The following is a 23,643-nucleotide window of genomic DNA, read 5'->3' on the forward strand; positions in this document are numbered from 1 at the left end:
ATGTTCCTGACACAAGCCTGGCTGCCTGTTTTGAACCAGCTGTAGTTTCCGAACCAGGCACAAGGGTAGCCCATGTGAGTCGCATTACAGAAGTCAAGGCGTGAGGTTTAAAGCGCGTTGCACAACTGTCTCGAGATCCCTTCTTCCAGAAAAGGGGCAGCTGGCGTATCAGCCGAAGCTGATAACAGGCGCTCCTGACCGTCGCATTCACCTGATCTATCATCAGGAGCGCGAGTCAAGAGGAGCACCCCCAACTGCGAACCAGTCACTAGAGGAGATGTGCCCTCAGGCTGTGGTTGCAACCCAATTCTTGGTTTCGGGGCCGCTACTGTGAGCACCTCCGTCTTTTCGGATTCAGCTTCAATTCTGTTTTTCCTCATCCAGCCCATTACCGCCCGAAGACATTCATTGAGAGAAGAGATGCCATTAGAATTCGAGGCCAACGAACGAGACATGGAGAAATAGATTTGGGTGTCATCAGCGTACTGATAGCACCAGCACCATAACCCGTTATTGATCTCACCCAGCGCTTCATATAGATGTAAAAACATTGGCAAAATAGCTCCCTGAGGGACTCCACAAAGGAGCTCCCTCTTTCTGGATCTACTGTCTCGATCAGCACCCTCTGGGACCTCGCCGAGAGGTAGGACCGGACACTGCAATGCAGTGCCTCCGATACCTAATCCCCCAAGCGGTCCAGGAGGATGCCGTGATCTATCGTATCGAAAGCCGTGAGAGGTCTAAGAGCACCAACTGGGTCACACTACCCCTGTCGTGCTCAGACGCAGATCGTTCAGTCAAGGCAAACCATGGCAGTCTCAACCCAAGCCTGTCCTGAAGCCGGTTTGAAATGGTCTAGATAATCGGTTTTCTCAAGACAGCTTGGAGCTGAAGAGCAACCGCCTCTCGATTACCTTGCCCAAAAATTGGCAGCAGAGAAAACAGGCCTGTAGTTGTTCATATATTTAGTCCCCACAATATACTTTGAGAACTATAAAATACAGAATCCATAAACTAGCTAGAATATTCTGAAGTGGAAACCCATGAAGTAACTGCTCCAAACTCTGACAAGTGGCACCCTCTTTTGATCTGCTGACCCTCAGAAAAGGAGAATCATAGAGGTGGAAGAGACTGCAAGGGCCATCCAGTCCAACCCCATTCTGCCATGTAGGAACTCTCAATCAAAGCATCCCCAACAGATGGCCATCCAGCCTCTGGTGTTTATCAGACGAGCTCTTAAAGAGGTACTATTCCAGTGTGACTCCTCTAGCTGCCTCCTGTTGCATGCTGGGACTGGCAGTTTTAAGGAGGGGTATTTAGAATTCTCAGGCAGAGAAGTTCAACTCCTTAAAACTGCCAATCCCAGCATGCAACAGGAGGCTGCTAGAGGAGTCACACTGGAATAGTAGCTCTTTAAGAGCATAGTGTGATAAACATCCAAGTTTAAAGACCTCCAAGGAAGAAGACTCCACTACACTCCGAGGAAGGAGTGTGTTCCACTGTCGAACAGCCCTTACTGTCAGGAGGTTCTTCCTAATGTTAAGGTGGAATCTCTTTTCCTGGAGCTTGCATCCATTGCTCCGGGTCCTGTTCTCTGGAGCAGCAGAAAACAAGCTAGCTCCCTCCTCAATATGACATCCCTTCAAGTATTTAAACAGGGCTATCATATCACCTCTTAACCTTCTCCTCTTCAGGCTAAACATCCCCAGCTTCCTAAGTCGTTCATCATAGGGCATGTTTTCCAGACCCTTCACCATTTTAGTCACCCTCCTTTGGACAAGCTCCAGTTTCTCAACATCCTTTTTAAATTGTGATGCCCACTGGACACAATATTCCAGGTGGGGCCTGACCAAAGCAGAATACAGTGACACTATTACTTCCCTTGATCTAGACACTGTACTTCTATTGATGCAGCCTAAAATTGCACTGGCCTTGTTAGCTACCACATCACACTGCTGACTCATGTTCAACTTGTGGTCTACTTGGACTCCCAGATCCCTTTCACACGTAGTTTCATTCAGCCAGGTGTCCCCCAGCCTATATCTATGCATTTCATTTTTCCGCCCTAAGCGCAGTACCTTACATTTCTCCATGTTGAAATTCATTTTGTTAGCGTTGACCCAGCTTTCTAATCTATTAAGGTCATTCTGAATTTTGATCCTGTCATCTGGGGTATTATCTACTCCTCCTAGTTTGGTGTCATCTGCAAATGTGATAAGTATGCCCCCAATTCTTTCATCCAAGTCATTGATAAAGATGTTGAATAGCACTGGGCCCAGGACAGAGCCTTGTAGGACCCCACTGGTCACTTCTCTCCAGGATGAAAAGGAGCCATTTCTGAGCACCCTTTGGGTTCGGCCAGTTAACCAATTACAAATCCATGTAACAGTTACTTTGTCTAGTCCACATTTCACTAGCTTGTTTGCAAGAATATCACGGGGAAATAACCTACCCACCCACACAATTAGGCAAAATTGGGCCAACAAGATTCTTGTGCAGCTGAGCTTCTTTAAGAGTTATCAATTAGAAGTGTCATGAACTATCTATCTATCATCTATCTATCTATCTATCTATCTATCTATCTATCTATCTATCCACCTATCCTTTCGTGGGAGAGCTCAACTGCAATAGATAATAGGTATCCAGAGAGAAGGCAGAGAAAAATCTACTGTAACTGAGCCCCCCTCCCGGAAAACAGGTAGGTAGGTAGGCAGATAGACAGACAGACAGAAGACATAAATTGCCTTAATAGATAGTGATCCTGCCCCTCCCCATGAACAGAAAAGCTCCATTACATCTATCATATGAGTGCTTATTGGAGAATAAACTACACTGAACACATCAAGCAGAATTCCAAGTACACATTGTACTTGTTAAGAGTGTTGATGTGGGGTGTGGTTTTTTGGCATCTTAATAGATTTTCTTTTCTGTTTTTAGTTGGGATGTAGTTGTTGTTACTATTTTAATGCATTGTTTTGTGGAAACATACCTGTAATTAGAGATGTACCTGAAATAACAACCTGCCTGCCAGTGTTGAGCCCCCACAACTTAAAAGTAGTTCCAGGGTCCCCACCTTGATCACAAGCTAATTCCAGTTCTCAGACCTTTTGCCACTGCCCTCCAGAGCAGGAAAACTGGGGAGATGCTTAACTTGGAACCCAGGAGTGCCTTCAGTCCCAGGAGCCAAAGAGAGAAAGGAAAATTAAAAACAAAACAAAATAGATCCTCTGTACCAAGAGGTGGGGAACCTTTGACGCATCCAAAATCGTGGACTTTAACTCCTAGAAGACCCAGTCAGCATGGTCAATGATAATGTTGGCTGCTGTCCAAAACATCTGGAGAATCAAAGGTTTCCCATTAGTATTGTAGAGTACAGTCATAAATTGCCAGAGTATGTAGCAACCCAGATTTTGAAATCAAAGGGATTTCCCAAATGAGATAAGATAAACAGGGAAAGACTGAAGAATCTCCTCATCTGGTGGAGTGTAACAAAAGAAAAAAAACATACATGGATTTGTGTTAAATCATTACAGCAACATTCACTGCCAAACTGCTTACAGTCAGGATCTTTTGCCAAGTGGGCCCCGCCTTCCAGGCTAGCCTAAAACATGCCTCTGCTTACACACCTTGCTTTGTCTCATTTCTGCTTCCCCCACCCATACTGCAGATTGGGTAGTACTGCACCTGAAGAAAAGATCTGAGTTGCCACTGCCAAGAAAGCATCCGTCACCACCGTTTCTGAGTGCAGCGAAATGTTTAGCTGTCGTGCAACATTCCGGTAAAGGTTGGGCCTAATGTATTCCAGCTCATCACCTATCAAAACAAAACAAAACAAACACAAGGGATATTTAATGGTTTGGGTCCTACCTTTCAACCAGCGTTCCAAGTAGGCACACAACAAAAAACAAATTTCTAAGAACACAGTAATCTTTAAAACAGTATGATAACACAGCATTATACAACCTTGATAAAGCTAAAACACACCAATTAGTGTCATAATTATGAGTCTGATGGATTTTTAAAATATTCTTAAGCTAGTGCTTAAACTTCAGTAGAGGCAGAAACACTTACTTGGCATGAGGAACACCGAAAAGATGGTGTGCCACTACTGGAAAATCCCTGTCTCTGAGGATATGAAAATTTGTCAGTTCAATGTTAATTATGTTTTTCAAGGTTAAACTAAAAGCTACTGTATATACTTGTGTATAAGTCAACTGAAGTCAAGGGTAGATTTTGGGGCCAAAATGATTGCTTTTGTTATGGCCCTTGGATAAGTCAAGGGCAAAACTTAGGGGCATGTAACAAAAGGATGTAAAGGACTCAAAAGAACATACAAAATTCTGGCAAGCATAACTGTTTGTGCACTCCTGAAAGGCTGGATGGATGAGGATGGAACTATGGTAAATGCTGGCAGTGCAATGTTTCGGGGAGGCAACCAAGCATTGGCGGGGCTAAGAAAATTTATACATGTCAAAAAGCATGCAAAGATAAGATTTAAGGTATAGTATTAACTTTTATCAAAAAAGGAACCATCCCCTTCTCTCAGTAGAGTAATGAAAGGCAAGAGCTTACTCTGTCCCAGGAAAAGCTAAAAGAAGCACCAACTCTCTCTCGGTGCTCTATTGAGGGGAAGCACCAAAGCTGCCACCACAATTTTCCTTCCGAGGCATTCAGGAATGGCCCCTGTGGTGGAGAGAGTAGAGGGAGTTGGTGCTTCTTTTCAGTTCCTGGATGAACTAAGCTTTTGTCTTTTGCTACTCTATTCAAAGAAAGGGATGGTTTCTTTTCTGACAAGAGTTAAGGTGTGGTATTTACCGTATGTTGACCCATGGATAAGCTGACCCACATTTCTGGGGTCATTTTTTTGACTAAAATTTCTGTACACGAGTATATACTGTATGTGAAATGGGTCTCACATAGCCAAAAGCTCTTCTCTTTTTTATTTGGAAATAAACACACATGGACTGTCCTCCTGGATTGGGCCAACAATACCCTGAAGGGAGAGTTAAATCATCCTCCTGAGCCACTTGTGGGGTTTTTTAAAAAGTAAATTCTTCATTCACAGCACGGCTAAAACACTAACACTAATAAGAGTTTTGTTTTAGTCCTTGTATTGACATGAGGAAGGGATTTACTCCCACCTCCACCACAACGAAACACTTTACTCAGAGAGAAAGATTAGCCCTTCCCAAGATCCTCTTTGGCCTAATCCAAACTGTGCCCCTGCCTGCTTCTTTCTTTTTAATATGCATATTTTTAACTGTTTTCTAAATATATGCATTTTTACATACATTCCAATTGCCTAACTTCCATTTCTGAAGTTTTTTCAAATATGTGCATTTTTAATTTTGCAAATTTACTTGCATGAAATCTAAAAGAGAAAAAAATCTGATATTCATTGGTTCCTGCCAATAAGAGGATACATGCACTTATATGCACATTTTTACCAGTAGACTCAAAGACTGTGTATTGAATAAATTAATTTTTAAAATCTCACTTTCCATCTCTGCCCATCTCCTATGACCACCAGTCTGATTTCTGATGGCAAAACCTAGAACAGGAACTTTGAAGAGGTTGACATGAAGACTCATTATGATGGCAAGATGGACAATTCCTTCTTTCAAATTACCTGGGCATGTATATTCATATACGTGTTCCATTCAAAGAGCTTTGTAAACCACTCTGTAATTATTAACAGTTTGCATAGAAATAAATTGGAAGCCCCAAAATGTTGCCCAGCTCAAAGACACTGGACAAAATAGATTATAGATTACAGTTGGCCCTTTGTATCCATGGGGATAGTTTCCAGATTCCTATTGTTGCTAATTGCTCTCATAAGTCCCACTCTGGTAACTTTTTCTAGACTGAAGCGGAGGACAAAAGTTGTTTAAAATAATCAACCATCAAATCTTCTCCTCACACATGGCCTCAGGGCTTTCAAAATGTTCTCACAACAATGCTTTTCTATGGCCTTGGAGAGGATTAGGAAAAATATGATGGGCTGGTGCTTTCCATCTCTGGAAAGGTGTAGAAAATGGCTGTTTCAACACATTTCACTTTTGTAGGATACACCCTTCATCAATTCCCTCTGAGCTGCTGTCAAAACAGAAAAAGTATATCATGCCTGTAGCCATGGAACATTAATCAGGCAGTTATGTACAGGAGATGTTAAGATCTGGAGTACTCCTTTTTATGCTGCTACCTCACAGATCTACAACTTCATCACTCCCCACCATGCGCCGTGTTTCTCTCAATCCTGTGAGCTCCCTGAACAAGTGTATGTCAGAGGTGGGAAACTGTAGGAGAGGTTAATTTTTGTCATCATAGTGGGCAGCACCACAGCATTTTTTTGCCCAAAACATCTACCACTGAATTGCACTTCCTTGAATTTTATCCAGATTTCAGCCTGTTTGTGAGGTGGGGAGATGTAAGGGATAAACCCCAGAAGCCATTCTTGGATGGTTTCACCCCAACTTTTTTGGTGTAGAGTACAGGCATGAATCATGCAGCTCTTCAGATACTCTTAGATTGCAACTCCCAGCATTCATCCTTACACTGGCTAGGCTGTTGGTTCTGCAGTCCAACATATCACTCTCATCCACCCACCTCCGTTTAAGGGAAGGCATACACATAGCAGAACTATGCCCAACATTAGTCTTCCTACTTACATTGGGGAGGAGGGGGAATCAGTGTGAGCAGATGCTGGAAAATGGCCAGAGGTTTAGATTATTCAAAGAAAAGTCTCCAGAGACTTGAGGTTCACAGAATCTCCAGTAGCTTTGCAAGGGTCATGGGAAGGGCTCTAGTTTAACTGCAGAACACATGCTTGCCTGCAAAAGATGTCAGCCTCAATCTCGTCTGATGTGAGACCAAAGAGAGACCTTAGTCAGTACAACACACCACTCCAAGGTGGTGCACTCCAGATGTATGTGAGGGCAACTTCTAAAGTTCCCCACCCAGCGTATTTGTCACTTTGGAGATGGGCTGGGGTGGTAATGTGATACATATGCCCCATCTCGATTCACCCTTTTCACTCGCTGCCCCTCACTCCTGGAACCTTCTTCCCCCGCGAACAAGGGCCATCACTTCTTTAACCAGGTTCAAAACAGAGTTGAAGACCATCCTGTTCAGAGAAGCATTCCCAGGCATTGCATAATTGTCGCTTGCTATTTGATTAGGCTTGCCATATCCCGCCTGTGGGCGGACTTTCCCAGTTTTGGGCGGGTCGCGCACGGTCCTGCCCCAGGTTGGCCCCGCCCCAGGATTTCCACCACCCCCGGGCTTTGTTGCAAAGTGTGCAACAGCGGTGGCGGGGGAAAGAGAGAGAGGCCTCTGTAGGCCTTCTCCTTTGGCGGGGGGGGGCTTCCCTCCCCTTTGGCTCCGCTGGAGCCGAGGGAGGGAAAGAAGCCTCGCCTGCCGAGGCCAGACTTCTTTCCCGCCTGAGCTCCGCCGGCAAAAACGGAGCCCAGGGGGAAAAAAGCCTCCCTGGGGGCGGATTCCTTCTCCGCTGGGCTGCTTCAACGGAGCCCAGGCAGAGAAGGAATCCTCCCCTCAGCGAGACTCTTTTTTCAAATGTAGGACTAAAAAAAAAAAGTCCTACATTGAAAATTTTGTCCTACATTGTCCCGGTTTGGAGGTCCGACTAATGGCAACCTATATTTGATGTTCTTTTGATGCCTGTTTTATCGAACCATTTCCTGTATTGCTATGTACTTTATATGTATTAGCCTACGAGCCCCACCACCTTTCCTTCTCCTTTTATGTCATGTCTTTTTAGATTGTAAGCCGAGGGCAGGGAACCGTCTAATTAAAAAGACTGTATGTACAGCGCTGTGTACATTTACAGCGCTTTATAAATAAAGGTTAAAATAATAATAATAAAATAATAATAATAATAAATGTACTTTTTCTTATACTGACCAGCAGCTTTTAAATGCTTTGCTTGCTACTTGGATTGCCTTCTTTTTTGGTCATTTGATTGTTCTTATATTTTGTGTATATTTTTCTTAACACCATATATGCCATTATATAGATGATGGATAGACTCAATCAGGGAGATCATGGGCCTGAATTTGCAGGACCTAAGCCAGGGGTAGGCAATCTTTTTGAGCCGGGGGCCGGGTTGCTGGCCCTCAGACAACTGGGGGGCCGAAGCCAAAAAATAAATAATTAAATACTTTTTTTTTAAAAAAAAATTAAATATATAAATAAACCAGGAAAATTTAGGACAAAATTTTCAAATGGAAGACACTTTTTTTAAAAAAATGGAGGACACGCGAAAAAATTTGCTGATTTTTTAAAAAATGTTAATATAAATGCATGTTTCTGAGGCTTCTATAGACAATTGACCCCCAAAGGCCCCAGCGGCAATTGGCGGCAGGACCGGGCTGGGGCCGGTCCCAAGGCCTCGCCGGGCCGCATCCGGCCCACGGGCCGCAGGTTGCCTACCCCTGACCTAAGCAGAGCAGTGGAGGACAGGGAGTTTGGAGATGTCTCATCCAGAGACATGAGTCGGGGCTGACTCAAGGACAGTTAACAACAACAACAATTCACAACATGTACACCATTGTAGCCTCCCTTGTGGATGAATGGCAGTTGATACATTTAATGGATACATAGATACATACACACACCCATGGACCTACCTACCTACCCACACACACAGAGAGGAAAGGTTACTATCTTGCCCTAGTGTACAATTACTAATCCCATCCAATCTCATTAAATCTTCAAGATTAATTAAAAAATCTGCATTCATTAATTTCATCCAGTCTCTTTCAAAACAATGTTGCTTTGCTATATGCAACCTTCATGCAATCTGAACTAAGCCAACTTTATTTAAATGAGTGAAGCTCCAGAATTGTGTTTTTAGTTTCGTTTTTTTTTTTAAAGAAATCTGCAAGGAAAACATTTGACCCTCTGAAGGGCTGAATTGTTCCATGTGATCTGATTTAAAAAAAACAGAAAGGAAATGTGTATACATGCAAAGGCCTGATAAGAGGGAATATTACCCATTTGCGAGGGAGGAGGCTTTACACACAGGGAATGTTGGATTTCTTCTGAGAAAAAACAGAGAAGGGAGGAAGCCAAGGATAACTGCTTCCAAGCAGAAACACACATTTTTAAAAGGATCCAATCCACTCCAGCCTGGTTCTTTGGGTTTGGGGCAGGGGGGGTGTCACTTTGTTCAGCTCTCCAAATACTATATCTCAGTTTTATATCTAGCCAAACTGAATGAAGAGAGATCCAAGACAGACAAAAGGAACAGTAATTTATAGCTGTTGTTGTAGGCCTTCAAGATGACCCCGAATTATAGTAACTCTATCCCAAGCTTTTCTTGGCAAGATTTACATAGAAGAGGTTTGCCACTGCCTTCCTCTTAGGCAAAGAGAGTGTGACATGTCCAAGGTCATCAAGTGGCTTTCCATGGCTGAGCAAGAATTCAAACCCCAGTCTCCTGCAGTGGCATCACTAGGTAGGTGCAGCAGGTGAGAACTGCCCCAGGTGACACCCTAAAAGGGGGGTGACACCACTGCTCCTCAAACATCTGTATTTTGGCAGAATCAAGCTGTGGCATTCATCTGTTTCCCTTTAAAAGGATTTAAGAGATGGTGGGGGTGGGGTGAAGTTCAGTGGGAGGAGAAAGAAGAGCCCTTCCCCAAAATTTTAAAATTTGAAATTTAACTTATTTTTTAAAAATGAAATTTTAAATTTTAAAATTCATTTTTAGATTTTCTTTTTAAAAATCACATTTTAACCAGATCTTTATTTTTTATATGTAAATATATTTAGGTTGTGTGTATGATATTATAATTTGAAGGTATAATTTTAATTTTGCTAGTTGTTTATGTCATAAATATTAGCATTACATTCAGTGGTATATGGGAATTACGATTTACGAGTAACATCAGTGTAAAAAAGCATTGCAAAGGATTCTGTATGGTGTGAAATGGGAGGAGGGTGCCTCCATGAGTTACTGCAGTGGCTGACACCAACCCTAGGGATGCCACTGGTCTCCTGGAGTCTTAGTCCAACACTCAGATCACTACATTACACAGGTACTCAGATTATAATTAGACCATAACATTTGCTGCTGCAACATGTGATGAAAACGACCATATTTATGAAGGTCAAGGCTATATAAATGTCTAGTGCTCAAGCTGAATATCTAACAGGTACTGCCAGGATCAGAGACAATATAGTTTGCTCACAACCATAAAAAGAGAAGTTGCTACTGGGCTTTTCAAGCCACATCTAGCTGGCCACTTTGGGAAAAACAATATGCTGAACTTGATTGTCTTTAGTAGGTCTACTTTAGAAGGGCTTTTCTTATTTATAAGATGCTGGATATATAGTGGGCCCTTAGTATCCATTTGGGGTTTGGTTCCAGAACCCCTGTGGATACCAAAATCAGAGGATGCTCAATTTCCATTAAATGCAATGACATAGAAATGGTGCCCTTTACACAAAATGGCAAAATCAAGGTTTACATTACAGATTTCATACATTTATATTTAATATTTTCAAACTGTGAATGGTTGAATCCATGGATAAGGAATCCATGAATATAGAGGACTGACTGTATCAAGATGTTCATCTCAAAATGGTCTGAGCACTTCTGCACTGGAATGCCTCCACATAATTATTCTTCTGCCAACTAATAATGAAGACATTCAAAAATGTTCATTTGATACCAAGCCTGCTGAAGTAATTTTGGTGGAGTTAAGTGCTTGGGGATCATACATGACTCCAGGCACTTAAGGTGTTTCCCAGCCACTCTCACTGAGCTTGAACAGGTCCGACTTGTTGGGCCAGTTGACAGGGGTTACTAGACGTTGGGCCTTCAACTTTCTGTCACAGGTTGGGGAACAGGAGAAATATTTAAAAAATATCCCCAAACAAACCAAAACCAGGTGTGCAAGAGGAAAAAAAACCTCTCAGCGTTCCCAGTTCAGCAATTCCTTTATTTCAGAAGGTGGCTGTGGAAGTTAATATCCCCTTCCTTCCCCCACATCAACCAATCCCTGCCTCACCCAACCTACCATAAAGCTGCCAAAGGTCCCCCCCCCCATGGCCATACTTAATTGAGAGTGTGGGGAGGGATTATAGAAGTGTCTGGCTATGTCCTCATAGCCAAGAGTGATGCAATTAAATCAGCCACTGAGACCTTTGGAAGATTCTGGTGGACCTCAGCAGACAGTGTTATCATTTCATGTCTGGCTATGGAGACATTCAGATGATTCAGCTCTCCTCCAGGCACAAATGGGATCGATGGGGCTTCAGCAGCACTCTATTAGGTCTGGAGGGGTAATAAATGTCTCTGTGTTGTGTAATTCTGCTTATGTTCATGCAGAACTACTATGCTATGCTGAGCCATGCAAGAGTATAGCCATTCACTGTTAGGTGATCAGATTATACACAGCAATCCATGTTGGTGATGGTGTTGTGTGCCTTCAAATTGTTTCCAATTTGTGATGACCCTCAGAAGTCTGTATTACAGGGTTTGCTTGGTAAGATTTCTTTGGAGGGGGATGTTGTTGCTTTCCTTGAATTCTGAGAGAATGTGGCCTAGAATGTGACACCTTGCTCATGGTGACTCAGTGAGTTTCCGTGGCTGAGTATGGTTTTCAACCCTGGTCTCTCAAAGTCCTAGTCCAACACTCAAACCACTACACTAGAAATCCATACTGAGACAAAAAAACAATGGTTTCTGTAATCAGATAAAGTTATGATTACAGACAAAAGGAAAAATGTGGCAAGAGGATAGCAAGAGATTCTGTATTTCTAAATGTTTCTGTGGTGGTTTTAATATTAAGCAACATTTCTTAGATATGGAAAGTACCATGGAATGCTATCAGGCAAACCCTCATCATAAAGTAACATGAGGATAGTTGTCAAGGAGACACCTCCAAGATTAAAACCAACACTTGCTAGCCCTTTGAAACAATTACCATCCACTATAATAGAAAAATGAAGCCTTGTTCCTTGTCAGAAAATGAGGGGAAAAGGAAAACAAAAAAAGTTAGGAGGAATAATAGGTGGGGAACAAAGAATGGAGGAAAAAAATGGAGGGGAAAACAGCAGCCCTGTGGGACAAAAGCAGTGGGGAGGTAATAAAAATAAATAAGGAAGATTTCAAATCTCAAGAAGTAGAAGCTGAAACTAAAAGAAAATTTCGTTACGATGAGTGTATCTCAGAGGCTTGATCCTCAGAGCCCTCAGGGAATTGGAGGGACTTTGGATCTACTGAATCCAAAGCCACCTGTATGTTGTCCTTGCAATAAAGGCCTGTTGGAGGTGGTTTATGCAGGTACCACTGGCAGAGTAACACCTAGGAGCAGCTCTCCATCAACAGAACTGCACTATTGGGATGGTCAGAGAACCCAAGCCCTTAGTCAGCAGAGTTGAGTCAAAGCTCAGAAAAGTTATTTGTTTGAAATAAGACTCCCAGAATACCTAAGGCATCATGATCAATGGAGGATTCTGGGAGCTGCGATTTTAAGAAGATAACATTTTCAAGATCTGGTAGGAGATGGCCTCTGCCACATACTAACACATATACACTCCATGATCCCAGGGTATGATTATTCTGTCTTGGACAGCTTTTCACTTACCTAACCTTAGAAGTATGTTCGACACCTCTGCTAACTTGCCCCCGGGAACAGGTACACTGTGTTCAGGCTTGTTCCAGCCAATTCCAGCCCGAATCAGCCTGGAGTGGATGTAGTCTCTGCAGAGCACCTTGGCCTGAGACACAAGCTCCTTGTCAGTGGGAGTCCGGTCGAATACTTCCATCACCTCCGCAGCAAAGACAGAAGAGCGGCGCAGTACATCCATCTTCATCACCTGGTTCCCAACATGCAGGGTGGAGTTGTCATGAGGAATTTCTTGGTGCAGATGCCTTGAGAGGAACCTACTGCTGGAGAGTGATTTACTGTGATCTCAGTGACTTCCCGGCCACAGATGCTGTTTTCAGCTATCAAGTTGATAAAGAACACCAAGAAATTTATGAATTAAAAATGTGTGTGTGGAGGGGGGGGGGGTTTGAAATCTAATCTTCATTACTTTTCAGCAGCAGTTGATGCCAACTTTAGCAGGACATTTTCTTTTTATGGTAGAAGGTGGTTTACAGGAAAAATCCTAGCCATGTTTATTCAAAGTATCCCTGGAGCTTTCTTTGACATAAGCGTACCTAGAATTACAGCTTTTTTGTCTCTTGCAAATGAACAGAAAAAGAAGTGAATACCCCAGAACCCAAATCATACTTTGCTGGTTTCAGAACCTCCTGCAAGAACAATCAGAGATGTCAACAGAAGTTTTACAATTCTACATTCTCTTCCCCCTGGCCTTTTAAGTATAAGCAAGACTGAGATTACATTTTCACAGGACCACACAATTAGAATCTGGAAATAACATTCAGAGCCAAGCACTCTGATCATGTTTTCTGCAAGGCAAGCACAAGAGAAACCCCAAATCCAAACAGCAATAATGACAGTAAGAAATGCATAAATCAAATCAAATCACACTGCCTGTTCAGCCAAAACATGGCTGTCTGGGAGACATGGATCACGACTATACTTGTACAGCTTCTTCACAAAATTTACTTTATTGACATACTTTCTGCACAAGAGAGACACAGTCATACCAGACTTCAGTTTGAAGCACTGGGGACATGGGGAAGATCCTAAAGCTTTTTTACTTGGTGCAAAAGAGACTGTGGTTGCATTCGCACTGCAGAAATAAGCCAGTTTGATTCCACTTTACCTGCCACGGCTCAAGGCTATAGAATTCTGGGAGTGGTAGTTTGTTGTGGCACCAGAGCTCAGTGAGTTCTTGATCTTCTTCAAAAGTCCTAAGTCATTATTGCTTGTGCTGTTTCTCGTTATGAAATCACAATCCAGAATCTCTATTGACTGCCAGCATGGAGGTGTAATTCATTTAGCATACCTTAAGCATCCCCAACAAAACCCATAGGATCTGAGAGATGCTCGTTTAAAATCCAGAGAAGAGCTCCGCTCCGCTCTGGGCCCACAACAAACGTCAACTCCCAGAATTCCATAGCCTTGAGCCAGGGCAGTTAAAGCGGTACCAAACCGGGTTATTTCTCCAGTGTGGGTGCAACCAAAACAGCCCAGACAGATCCCTGCCTGAAACCCTGGGCAGTCAGTTAAGAAAGGACTGGTGAAGAGAGACCACTGAGAGGTTATAAAGGCTTCATTTCCACTACAGTTTGATGCGAAGCGTGATGTGGGCTATATGACCCTCGTTCACATTTGAACGTGCTTCCGATCCTCATTTGATCAATTAGAGGATGAAAGATCTGAGGCAAACACACTGGTTTGGGAGAGGTTTTTTTTTTAAAGATAGCTCAATTCCCAAGCATGCCCAATAAGCGGAAACGCCAGATCACAATTATGTTTGGTTGATTTTGCCATAGAATTGATTGCAAAATCAATCTATTGCTAAAGCAAGTAGTTGGTTTAGCAATAGATCGGTTTTGCGATCAATTCTATAACAAAAAAATAAAATAAAATCTCTCGCCCTCCTCCTCCTCCTGGGTCCCCCATTCCTGGGGAAAGTCACAGCCTTTTGCCCGGTGCTGGTGGGGCTTGCTTCCCCCTGCCTTCCAGCTGCACTACCACTGCTTTTCCCGGGGCTGATGGGGCTTGCGGCCTTGACGTAGCTAGGATTTTAGGAAGGGGGGGGGTCCAGACTAAGTGCCACCATTATAATGGGGCTTGAGTGTGGCGGCGCAGCAGCACACACCATTCATTTTTCTAATGGAGGGGGGGGGTCCGGACCCCAAGAACCCCCCCCTTGGCTACGTCCCTGCTTGGTGTCCCGCCGCTGCTACTTCTCCGGGGCCAATGTGCCTTCTGGCAGTGCTGCTGTATTGCCAGCCAGCATGGGGCAGACAGTGGTGCAGCAGTGCGGGAAGCCCCCTCAGCGCTGGGAAAAGTGGCCGAGCCCCAGAGAAGCAGTGGCGGCACAGCACCAACACCACAAGTCCTGTCAGCCCTGGGAAAAGCGGCAGTGGCCTGGCAGGAAGGAAGGAAGGAAAAGAAGGGAGGGGGAGGGGAGGAAGAGAGAGAGGGTCCTGCGGGAAGGGGTTTGGGGGGGAGAAGGGCAGCCGCCTTCCCTGGCTCCTCCAGTGGGAACGGCAAGCGTTCCCAGCTAAAAAAGCATTTTCAAACAAGGTCCCTTTTCACAGTGTGAATGAGGGACCTTTTGAAATCGCTTTACTTAGCGGAGTGGAGCCAGGTTCAAACGCAAATTATACCCCAAGTGGGAATGGGCCCAAACTGAGGCTTCTGTAGGACAAAGAAGAAGGTGTCACTTGCAGGGAGCTAGATCATAGGTTACAAGGCAGATTGTAACATATTTGTAAAATCCTATTTTTTTCCTCCCATTCAATCTGATCCTGAGAAAATGTTGTTCAGTCCCTAAGAGGGCAAGCGGTGTCACTGGGGGCATCCAAAACACTCCGCGTACATGAGTGCCTATAATGCAGGGTGACCAGACATCCTCCTTTTCCTAGACATGCGCTACATTTCAGCCTCCTGGAATTCCAAAAAGTCCTCCATTTTGAACACAGCTAAGAAGCAGGAATTTACATTGATTTGAGTGGTTTCAAACATGTCCTACATTTCAACTTTCTGTCCAGGAGGAATTTCAAAATGTCCTCCATACTGAGCATGACTGAGAAGCATGAATGTATATTTATGTGAGTTTCTTAGGTTTTATGATGTAATGTCCTACATTTTTTTGAACAGCCTACATTTTGCGGCGCCTTGGCCTCCTTTGTGATAGTGATATCTGGCCACCCTTCTAAAACAAGAGATGCAAATGCCCCTGGGTGATCGCACAACCCTTTGAACCCAACAAGACCTGTATCCACACTGCAGAAATAATCCGATTTAACACCGCTTTAACTGCCATGGCTCCATGTGATGGAATTCTAGGATCTGTAGTTTATTTTGAGTAACAGAGTGGAGTCCAGAATTCCATTGTATGGAGCCATGGCAACTAAAGCGGTGCCAAACTGGATTATTTCTGCAGTGCAGATGCAGCCAATATAAATTTCCCCCTTGGGACATGAAGGTGGTATTAAAAGGAGCTCACAGGGATGGCCTGTCTGTCTGTCTGTCTGACCTGGTCTCTTCTAAACTGGCTAAAAAGGAAAACGAAACTCAAACTGTACTCTAGTCACAGGGTCATTAGATATCCCAACCACAAGGGAGGACAAGGCACCACAAAATGTAGGACCTTCAAGAAAAACGGAGAGCATGGCCCACTCAAAGCTAAAAACACTCATAGAAATATAAATCCATGCTTCTTAGCCATGCTCCAAATGGAGGACCTTTTGGAATTCCTCCTGGAGAGAAGGCTGATATGTAGGGCACGTCCTGGAAAAGGAGGACCTGTGGTCACTCTGAGCTAAAAACACTCATCATATCAGTGTACATTCCTGCTTCTTAGTCATGCTCAAAACAGAGGACATTGTGGAATTCCTCCTGTAGAGAAGGCTGAAAGGTGGGATGTGTCCTGGAAAAGGAGGACGCCTGGTCACCTGGGCCTGAGCTAAAAACACTCCTAAAACTGTAAAAGTCCTACTTCTTAGGAGAAGGGACTGCAAAATGTAGGACAATCGATGGGGGCATGTAGTGCGTTACAGAACAGATTGACAGAAACACTCCTTTAAATGCTTCTTAGCCCGGCTCCAAATGTTTCAGAACCCCTTCCGGGCAGAAGGCTGAAATGGAGGCTCGTGTCCGGGAAAATGAGGACGCCCGGTCCCCCTGAGCTACAAACCCTCTTATAAATATAAATGCATTCTTCTTAGCCCTGCTCCAAATGGAGGACGTTGTGGGATTCCTCCTGGAGAGAAGGCTGAAATGGAGGACGGTGTCCGGGAAAAGGAGGACGCCTGGCCACCCTGAGCTGCAAATACTCAGAATAAATGTAAATCCATGCTTCTTGAGTATGCTCCAAATAGAGGACATGGGGGATTCTTCTTGGCCAGAGGGTTGGAATGGAGGGCAATGTCCGGGAAAAGGAGGACCAGCTGTACCCTCTTTACCTTCCGGAGGCTCGTTGGAGGCGGCTTCCCAGGCGCGATGCTCCTCTGCTGCTGCTGCTGCTGCCTCTGGCTCCTGGAGCCTGGCCTCCTGCTCCTGCTCCTCCTTTCTCTGGGGCTCAGCCTCTGCTGCAGGGAAGAGCTTGGAACGAGGCAGGAGGACTCACTCCTCTGGCAGCCTTGTAAGGCAAGGGGACTGACTTCCCCGCCCCTTGCCCTCCTCCCTCTTAAGGAGAAAAAAAGGCAGCAGGCCTATTCGATGACTAACAGCTTCCATTTTTACTCTCTCTCTCTCTCTCTCCTGTTTGCCTGATGAAGAAGCCAGTGGGACTTCAAAACCCTGCAACGTGGAATTGTGCATTTTGGTTGGCCCCATAAAGGTGTCATAGTTTGGATGTTCTTGGATTTGTTGCTGATGTGATCCAATTTGGAGTGGATCTGGACCCAGGAGGATGACACATCTCCAAGACCCCTGTCCTCCACTGCTCTGCTCAGCTCCTGCAAATTCAGGCCCATGGCCTCTTTTCTAGAGTCCACTCATCTAGGCAGGCAGCCTTCCTCTCTTTCTGCTTCCTTCCATCTTTCCTAGCATTATTTTCCAGTGAGTCCTCTCTTTTCACAATGTGCCCAAAGTACGACAGCCTCCATTTTGTCATCTTGGCTTCCAGGCAGAGTTCTGGCTTGATCTGCTCTAGGACCCATTTGTTTGTCCTTTTGGCTCTCCATGGCATCCTCAGCACTCTTCTCCAGCGCCACATCTCAAATGAGTTGATTTTCTTACTATCTGCTTTTTTAACTGTCCAATTCTCACATCCATACATGGTGATGGGGAATACAATGGCTTGCATGATTCTTTTGTTGTATATCTTTGCATTTCAGGATCTTTCCTCGTTCTTGCATAGCTGCCCTCCCCATTCTTAGTTATGATTTCTTGACTGCAATCCCCATTCCTATCAGTGTTTGACCTCAGGTATGAGAACACTTTTGCGCTTTCTATTTTCTGTCTAGGTTGAATTTGTGTAAGTTTGTGAATTTCTGAATTTGTGGTCATTACTAGCCCTGTAAGCAGGGGAGCCCTCAGAGTAGTGGGCTCACTAGGCTTGGCATCACCCGATGCATAACTCATGGTGTCACCCCCCTCTCCATTGACCTCTTTTCCCATGACTCCTTAGTCATGCTTTTTTGCACTCATGTTACTTGCCAAGTTGTCATTCCCACATACCACTAAAGGTCATGCTTGTAGTTGTGACATAAACAACTAGCAAAATTAAAACTATACCTCCAAATTGTGGGTGGCTTAGAGGTTAAGACGCCAGTTCCAACAATTGGAAGTTCAGAGGTTTGAAGTCCAAACGCCACATGATGGGGTGAGCTCCTGTCACTAGTCCCAGCTTCTGTAAATCTAGCAGTTCAAAAGCATGGAAATGCAAGTAGATAGACAGATACCACATCTCAGTGGGAAGGTAACAGCATTCGGGGCAGTCATGCTGGCCACATGACCACCAGAGCAGTGCTCAGACAACTCTGGCTCTTTGGCTTAGAAACGGAGATGAGCATAGCCCCCAACAGTCAGTTATTCATGTCAAGTGACAAGGTTTACCTTTACCTTTTTACCTTCAAATTACAATATCATATGCATAACCTAAATGTATTTACATACACATAGTGAAGATGTGGTTAAAATGTGATTTTTAAATGAAAATTTTAAAAGAATTAAAAAAAATAATTTCAAAATTTAAAATACTGAAACATTACATATTAATTTTAAAAAATTCTGGGGCCTCTCCTTTCTTCTGCCATTGAGCTTCATCCACCACCGCCATCTCTTACTTAAAGCATTTTAAAGGAAAGCAGATGAATGCTACAGCCGTTTCTGCCAAAAAGTAGATTGAGTGCATAAACTCATGGTGTCATCCCCCCTGCATTGCCCTCCTCCTACACCACACTATATAGACTCCTCTGTCATGCAGTTTTTGTACTAATGTTACTCATCAATTCAATGCCTCTATATCACTGAATGTCATGATTGTGGCATAAAACAACTAGCAAAATTAAAATTATAACTTCAAATCAAAATATCACTCGCACAGCCTCAATGTATTTCCAAGGTTGTATTTTCATGTGCTTAAAGGGAAAATTTGGTAGGATGCGATATTTTTAACAAAAGTTTAAAATTAATTTTAAAAATTTAAATTATTTTATTACAATTTTTCAAATTTTATTTTTAGATAAACTTTTACATTTTAATTTTTTAAAAAAACAAACTTTTAAAATTTATTTTAAATTTTATTTTTAATTTTTTAAATAAAGTTTTAATTTTTTTAAAAAGGTTTTTAATTTTTAATTTTTTAAAATAACCGGGAGCCTCTCCTTTCTCTTCCCACTGAGCCTCACCCTACTCACACCATCTCTTCATTTTTTTAAAAGGACTTAGGTGAACATCACAGATCATTTCTGACAAAGGTAGACATTTGGGGAGCAGTGGTGTCACCCTCCTTACGGTGTCAACTGGTGTGGGCCAGACACCCCACACACCCCTAGTGATGCCCCTTCATTTAAAAGGGATGACCATGCCAGAAAGAACAAGCACTCCCCAGCTTGCCTCTCCCATTTGTGGAATCTCCTCCTCACTTGAAGGCGAGGTTGATATTCTTACCTGCCTTCAAGCTGACACTGATTTATGACAATCCTGTCCTAGACTTTTTTGTTGTTGGGTGTCTTCAAGTCACTTCCAACTTATGGTGACCCTAAGGCAAAGCTATCATGGGGTTTTCTGGGGCTGAGAGTGTGTGACTCACTCAAGGTCACCACAACAAAGGACCTAATGGCTATTTGATTTGCTGTCCCAGTGTTTCCCAAACGTTGGTCCTCCATATGTTTTGAACTTCAGCTCCCAGAAACCTTAGCCATTTGAGCCAACCAACAGGAATGATGAGAGCTGAAGTTCAAAACATCTGGAAGACCAAAGTTTGGGAAACACTGTGCTATCCCATGTGCCCTGAGTTGTGGTCAAGTAAGTAGCTAACCCACTTATACACACCCACACACATTGCAACTACTCGAGAGAGTCACCCACTGCTGGATCGTAATTGCTCAGAAACCCCTTCTTTTCTGATGAGTGAGTTGTCTTAGAGGTCCTGATGTTATTTTGTTGATCACCTTCATCAGCTGCCAAGGAAGATGCAGTATTTCCAATGAAGTCCAACTGCATCTAGAGGACCATGCATCCTCACCTCTGATTGCAGCTACCTACATGCCACATAAAGTTACGCAGCAGCTCCAGAAACTGACAAGTAGGAGGTAGGTTAGTGACATCACTTACAGAGGCAATAGTCACCCTCCAAGGGTAAAGCTTCCTCATTCAAGTTATGCTGTACTATAACTTCACATAATTCAGTTGCAGTTTTCAGAGAAGTTGCCTCAAAACAAAACTATGTTTTTATAGAACAGCAGAAAGTTCTCACGATTATACTTTTATTTTTGCTTCTAGAAGTAGATGAACATAATAATGATGCATTTATTACATGAGGATTCAAGATAACATGTTTCACCAGACGCTCTAAGAATTTGTGCCCTACAAGGAGAATGAAAGACTTGTCAAACCAATGTCAGGGGCAGGAAGGTCATTTACCCTTATCAAGCAGGCCAATAATAAACCATTAAAAGGGAATCCTAATTTGTCATTGTTGGCTTTTATCACCATGTGAGCCAGTAAGATAGGCCTAAGAAACTCCTTATCATTACATGACACACAGGATTTGATGGACACAATCTTCTTTCCACCAAGATTGGAAAGGGCGATTGGTTTGGGTCTGGTATTGAAAGTGACATGTTACAGAACAGAAGAAAACAACAGAAAGAGGCAGGGAGAGTTACGAGAGAATGCATATCTGCATGTAGGCAGTTAAAAAGGGGTTCTTCCCCTTATTATTTGATATGTATATGAAAAATATTTCAATTATAAAGTAGCGATGAAAAATTACCTGAGATCTAAGGGCTGCACACATACCCTACTGACCCTCAAATGTTGTACTCCTGTTGCACCACTTCATTTTTCAAACTTACATTTTCCTAAATTTGCTTTTTTATTCAAAATGACCATAATTCCTTTAAGGAAGTAGGGTGAAAATTTTGCCATTTTTTCATAACTCCCAATATTTAACAGATGAAAACTGGGTTACATGGCCAAACAACAGCAGAGTATGGTCAATATGGCAAAAGTTATTAATGGAGAAGAACACACAAGGTAGGAGAGGTTTGCTTTTGCCAAGCTGCTGGGAAGGACAAGATCCCACTCTTTCCCCAGCACTGAGTTAATTGACTGCAACTACTTTTGCATTTTGAACTCCATTTGCAGCAACTGGAGGAAGCTAAGGATAAAGGGGAGAAATGGGAGGATGAGAGAAAAACTGGGATATTTTAAAAGCAGCTGAAAATGTGGGACCGCACAGGATTAGTTGGGATTGTCCTTACCAAATCAGAGTACAGTAGTTGGAGGGTGTGCATTTTTGCCCCTGCTGGGCTGTAGGAGCTACAACAAACTGTCTTGGGAGGTAGATGACTCTCCTTCACTGAAGGTATTTAAGAAGTCATCAAAGTTGTAACTGCATCCTGCTTCAAACAGGATTGGGCTAAATGTTTCCTCCAGCTACGAACCTAGCATTCTGAAAGAGAAGCAGATGATATAAAAGGAACAATCCTCACCGCTCCCTTTCTGTATTGCCTTTCTCCCTATATATTACATAGCCCACAGAAAGGAAGTCTGGTTCTTTGCCTAGTCTCTATAAATCCAAGAAGTAAATTGAACACTTTTTGCATTGATCCTGTAGGCATAATTTCTGTAGATCTGAAGCATTCATGATTGCTACAACATTATATCATATGGATACATCAATCACATTTGCAAGTTAATTGTGAATCTACATGTAACAAGTTTCAGTTTGACCTAGCTTACTTCTAGCTTTATGTCTGGAATTTTTTTTTTAACATTTGCCAACAGATGTGTTATGACTGACCACCAACAATATGCCATTAAAATAATCTCTCTCAGATTTGACAATACCTTGGATAAAAGCCAGCATTTTTGAGGACTGTGGCATATGTTGGGGACTGGGCACACATGTTCTAATATATTTAGCGCATGCCTGTAACACACTAGTAAATTAAGATTGCAGACTTAAGAGCACTTATGACAGTATAAATTCCACATAATTTGTATAGGATTATGACTGAATATGCTTAGGACTGCATTGTAAAGTCACCTTCTGCAAACATCAATGCATGGTTTTGGCTGCAGCCAAAAGTATGACTCCCTCAAATCTAAGTCTGAATTCAAAACTTTCACTATGGAAGACACACAGCCCAGCATTCCTTCCCATGTGCAGCTAGGATTCTCAGTTTAGGATAATTCCAGACATTGAGGTTTCCAGGTAAAAACATGAAACCTAAAGACAGCTCCTGGTGATGTCAATAAATACTATGCATTTAAGTACCAGCCACAGTTGCTCACAGCTTACAATTCAAACCTGTATACTCAGAGAGAATATGTTTTCCTATTTGAAATCTGAGATAGAAATCTTAGCTAAAAGGGTTGTGTTCCTAGATCAGGGGTAGGCAACCTGCGGCCCGTGGGCCAGATGCGGCCCGGCAAGGCCTTGGGACCGGCCCCTGCCCAGTCCTGCCGCCGATTGCCGCTGGAGCCTTTGGCCTATCAGGAGGAGGCGGGCAAGGGGGGGCAAGTGGCAGGCAAGGGGAACAAGCGGTGGGCAAGGGGGGCAGTTGTCTATAGAAGCCTCCGAAACATGCATTTACATTAACATTTTTTTAAAATCATCAATTTTTTTTTATGTGTCCTCCACTTGAAAATTTTGCCCTACATTTGTTCTGGTTTATTTATTTAATTATTTTTTTAAAAAGTATTTAATTATATATATTTTTGGCTTCGGCCCCCCAGTTGTCTGAGGGACAGCAACCCGGCCCCTGGCTCAAAACGGTTGCCTACCTCTGTCCTAGATCAAGGGGAATTAAGGAGATTATTCCTTCTCACCCATCAGAGCCAGCATGGTATAGTGGTTTGCATGTTTGACTACAACTTTGGAGACCAAAGTTCAAATTCACATTCAGTCATGGATACCCATTAGATGAGTTTAGGAAAGTCACATTCTCTCAGCCTTAGAGGGAGACAAAGGCAAACTCTCTGATAGAGTTGCCATAAATCAGAAACTAAAGGGAAGGCATACAACCAGAACCAATTCCTTCTCATCTGTTTAATAATAGAATCATAGAATCGTAGAGTTGGAAGAGACCACAAGGGCCATCCAGTCCAACCAAGAATTTTTTTAGTCTAACCAGATTGATTCTAGCCGGAAGATAAATAGAAAATGGAGGGTGAGCCGTGGTGCCACAATGACTAGGAGGGAAGGAGGAAGCTAACAAAAGTAAATACATTAGAGTCTTTGCAAGTTGCAGGAACCAATCAATTATGACTTGCAAACTGGCAAGCTTCTGTTCTACTAGGTGACCTGGAGATTTGCACTGGAAAGAAAGCTGGAGCCCTTTCTTCTTGC

At 43.2% G+C, this 23,643-nt stretch overlaps 1 protein-coding gene across 2 annotated transcripts in view; it reads right to left on the reverse strand.

Moving 5' to 3' along the window:
- BOK (BCL2 family apoptosis regulator BOK) overlaps window positions 1-23,643 on the reverse strand; it is a 45,166-nt gene that overhangs the window by 11,072 nt on the left and 10,451 nt on the right. The window contains exons 1-3 of one of the 2 annotated variants that reach the window (XM_042456493.1): window positions 17,081-17,213; window positions 12,615-12,976; window positions 3,685-3,813 (exon numbers count right to left, since the gene is read on the reverse strand). In XM_042456493.1, the coding sequence (XP_042312427.1) occupies window positions 3,685-3,813; window positions 12,615-12,843 (358 nt within the window). In that variant the 5' untranslated portion in view covers window positions 12,844-12,976; window positions 17,081-17,213. Of the gene's footprint in view, window positions 1-3,684; window positions 3,814-12,614; window positions 12,977-17,080; window positions 17,214-23,643 lie in introns of those variants that run through there. The other variant, XM_042456494.1, reaches the window with a different exon arrangement.

Source organism: Sceloporus undulatus, chromosome 3, assembly GCF_019175285.1.
Source record: "Sceloporus undulatus isolate JIND9_A2432 ecotype Alabama chromosome 3, SceUnd_v1.1, whole genome shotgun sequence".
Lineage (NCBI taxonomy): Eukaryota > Metazoa > Chordata > Lepidosauria > Squamata > Phrynosomatidae > Sceloporus > Sceloporus undulatus.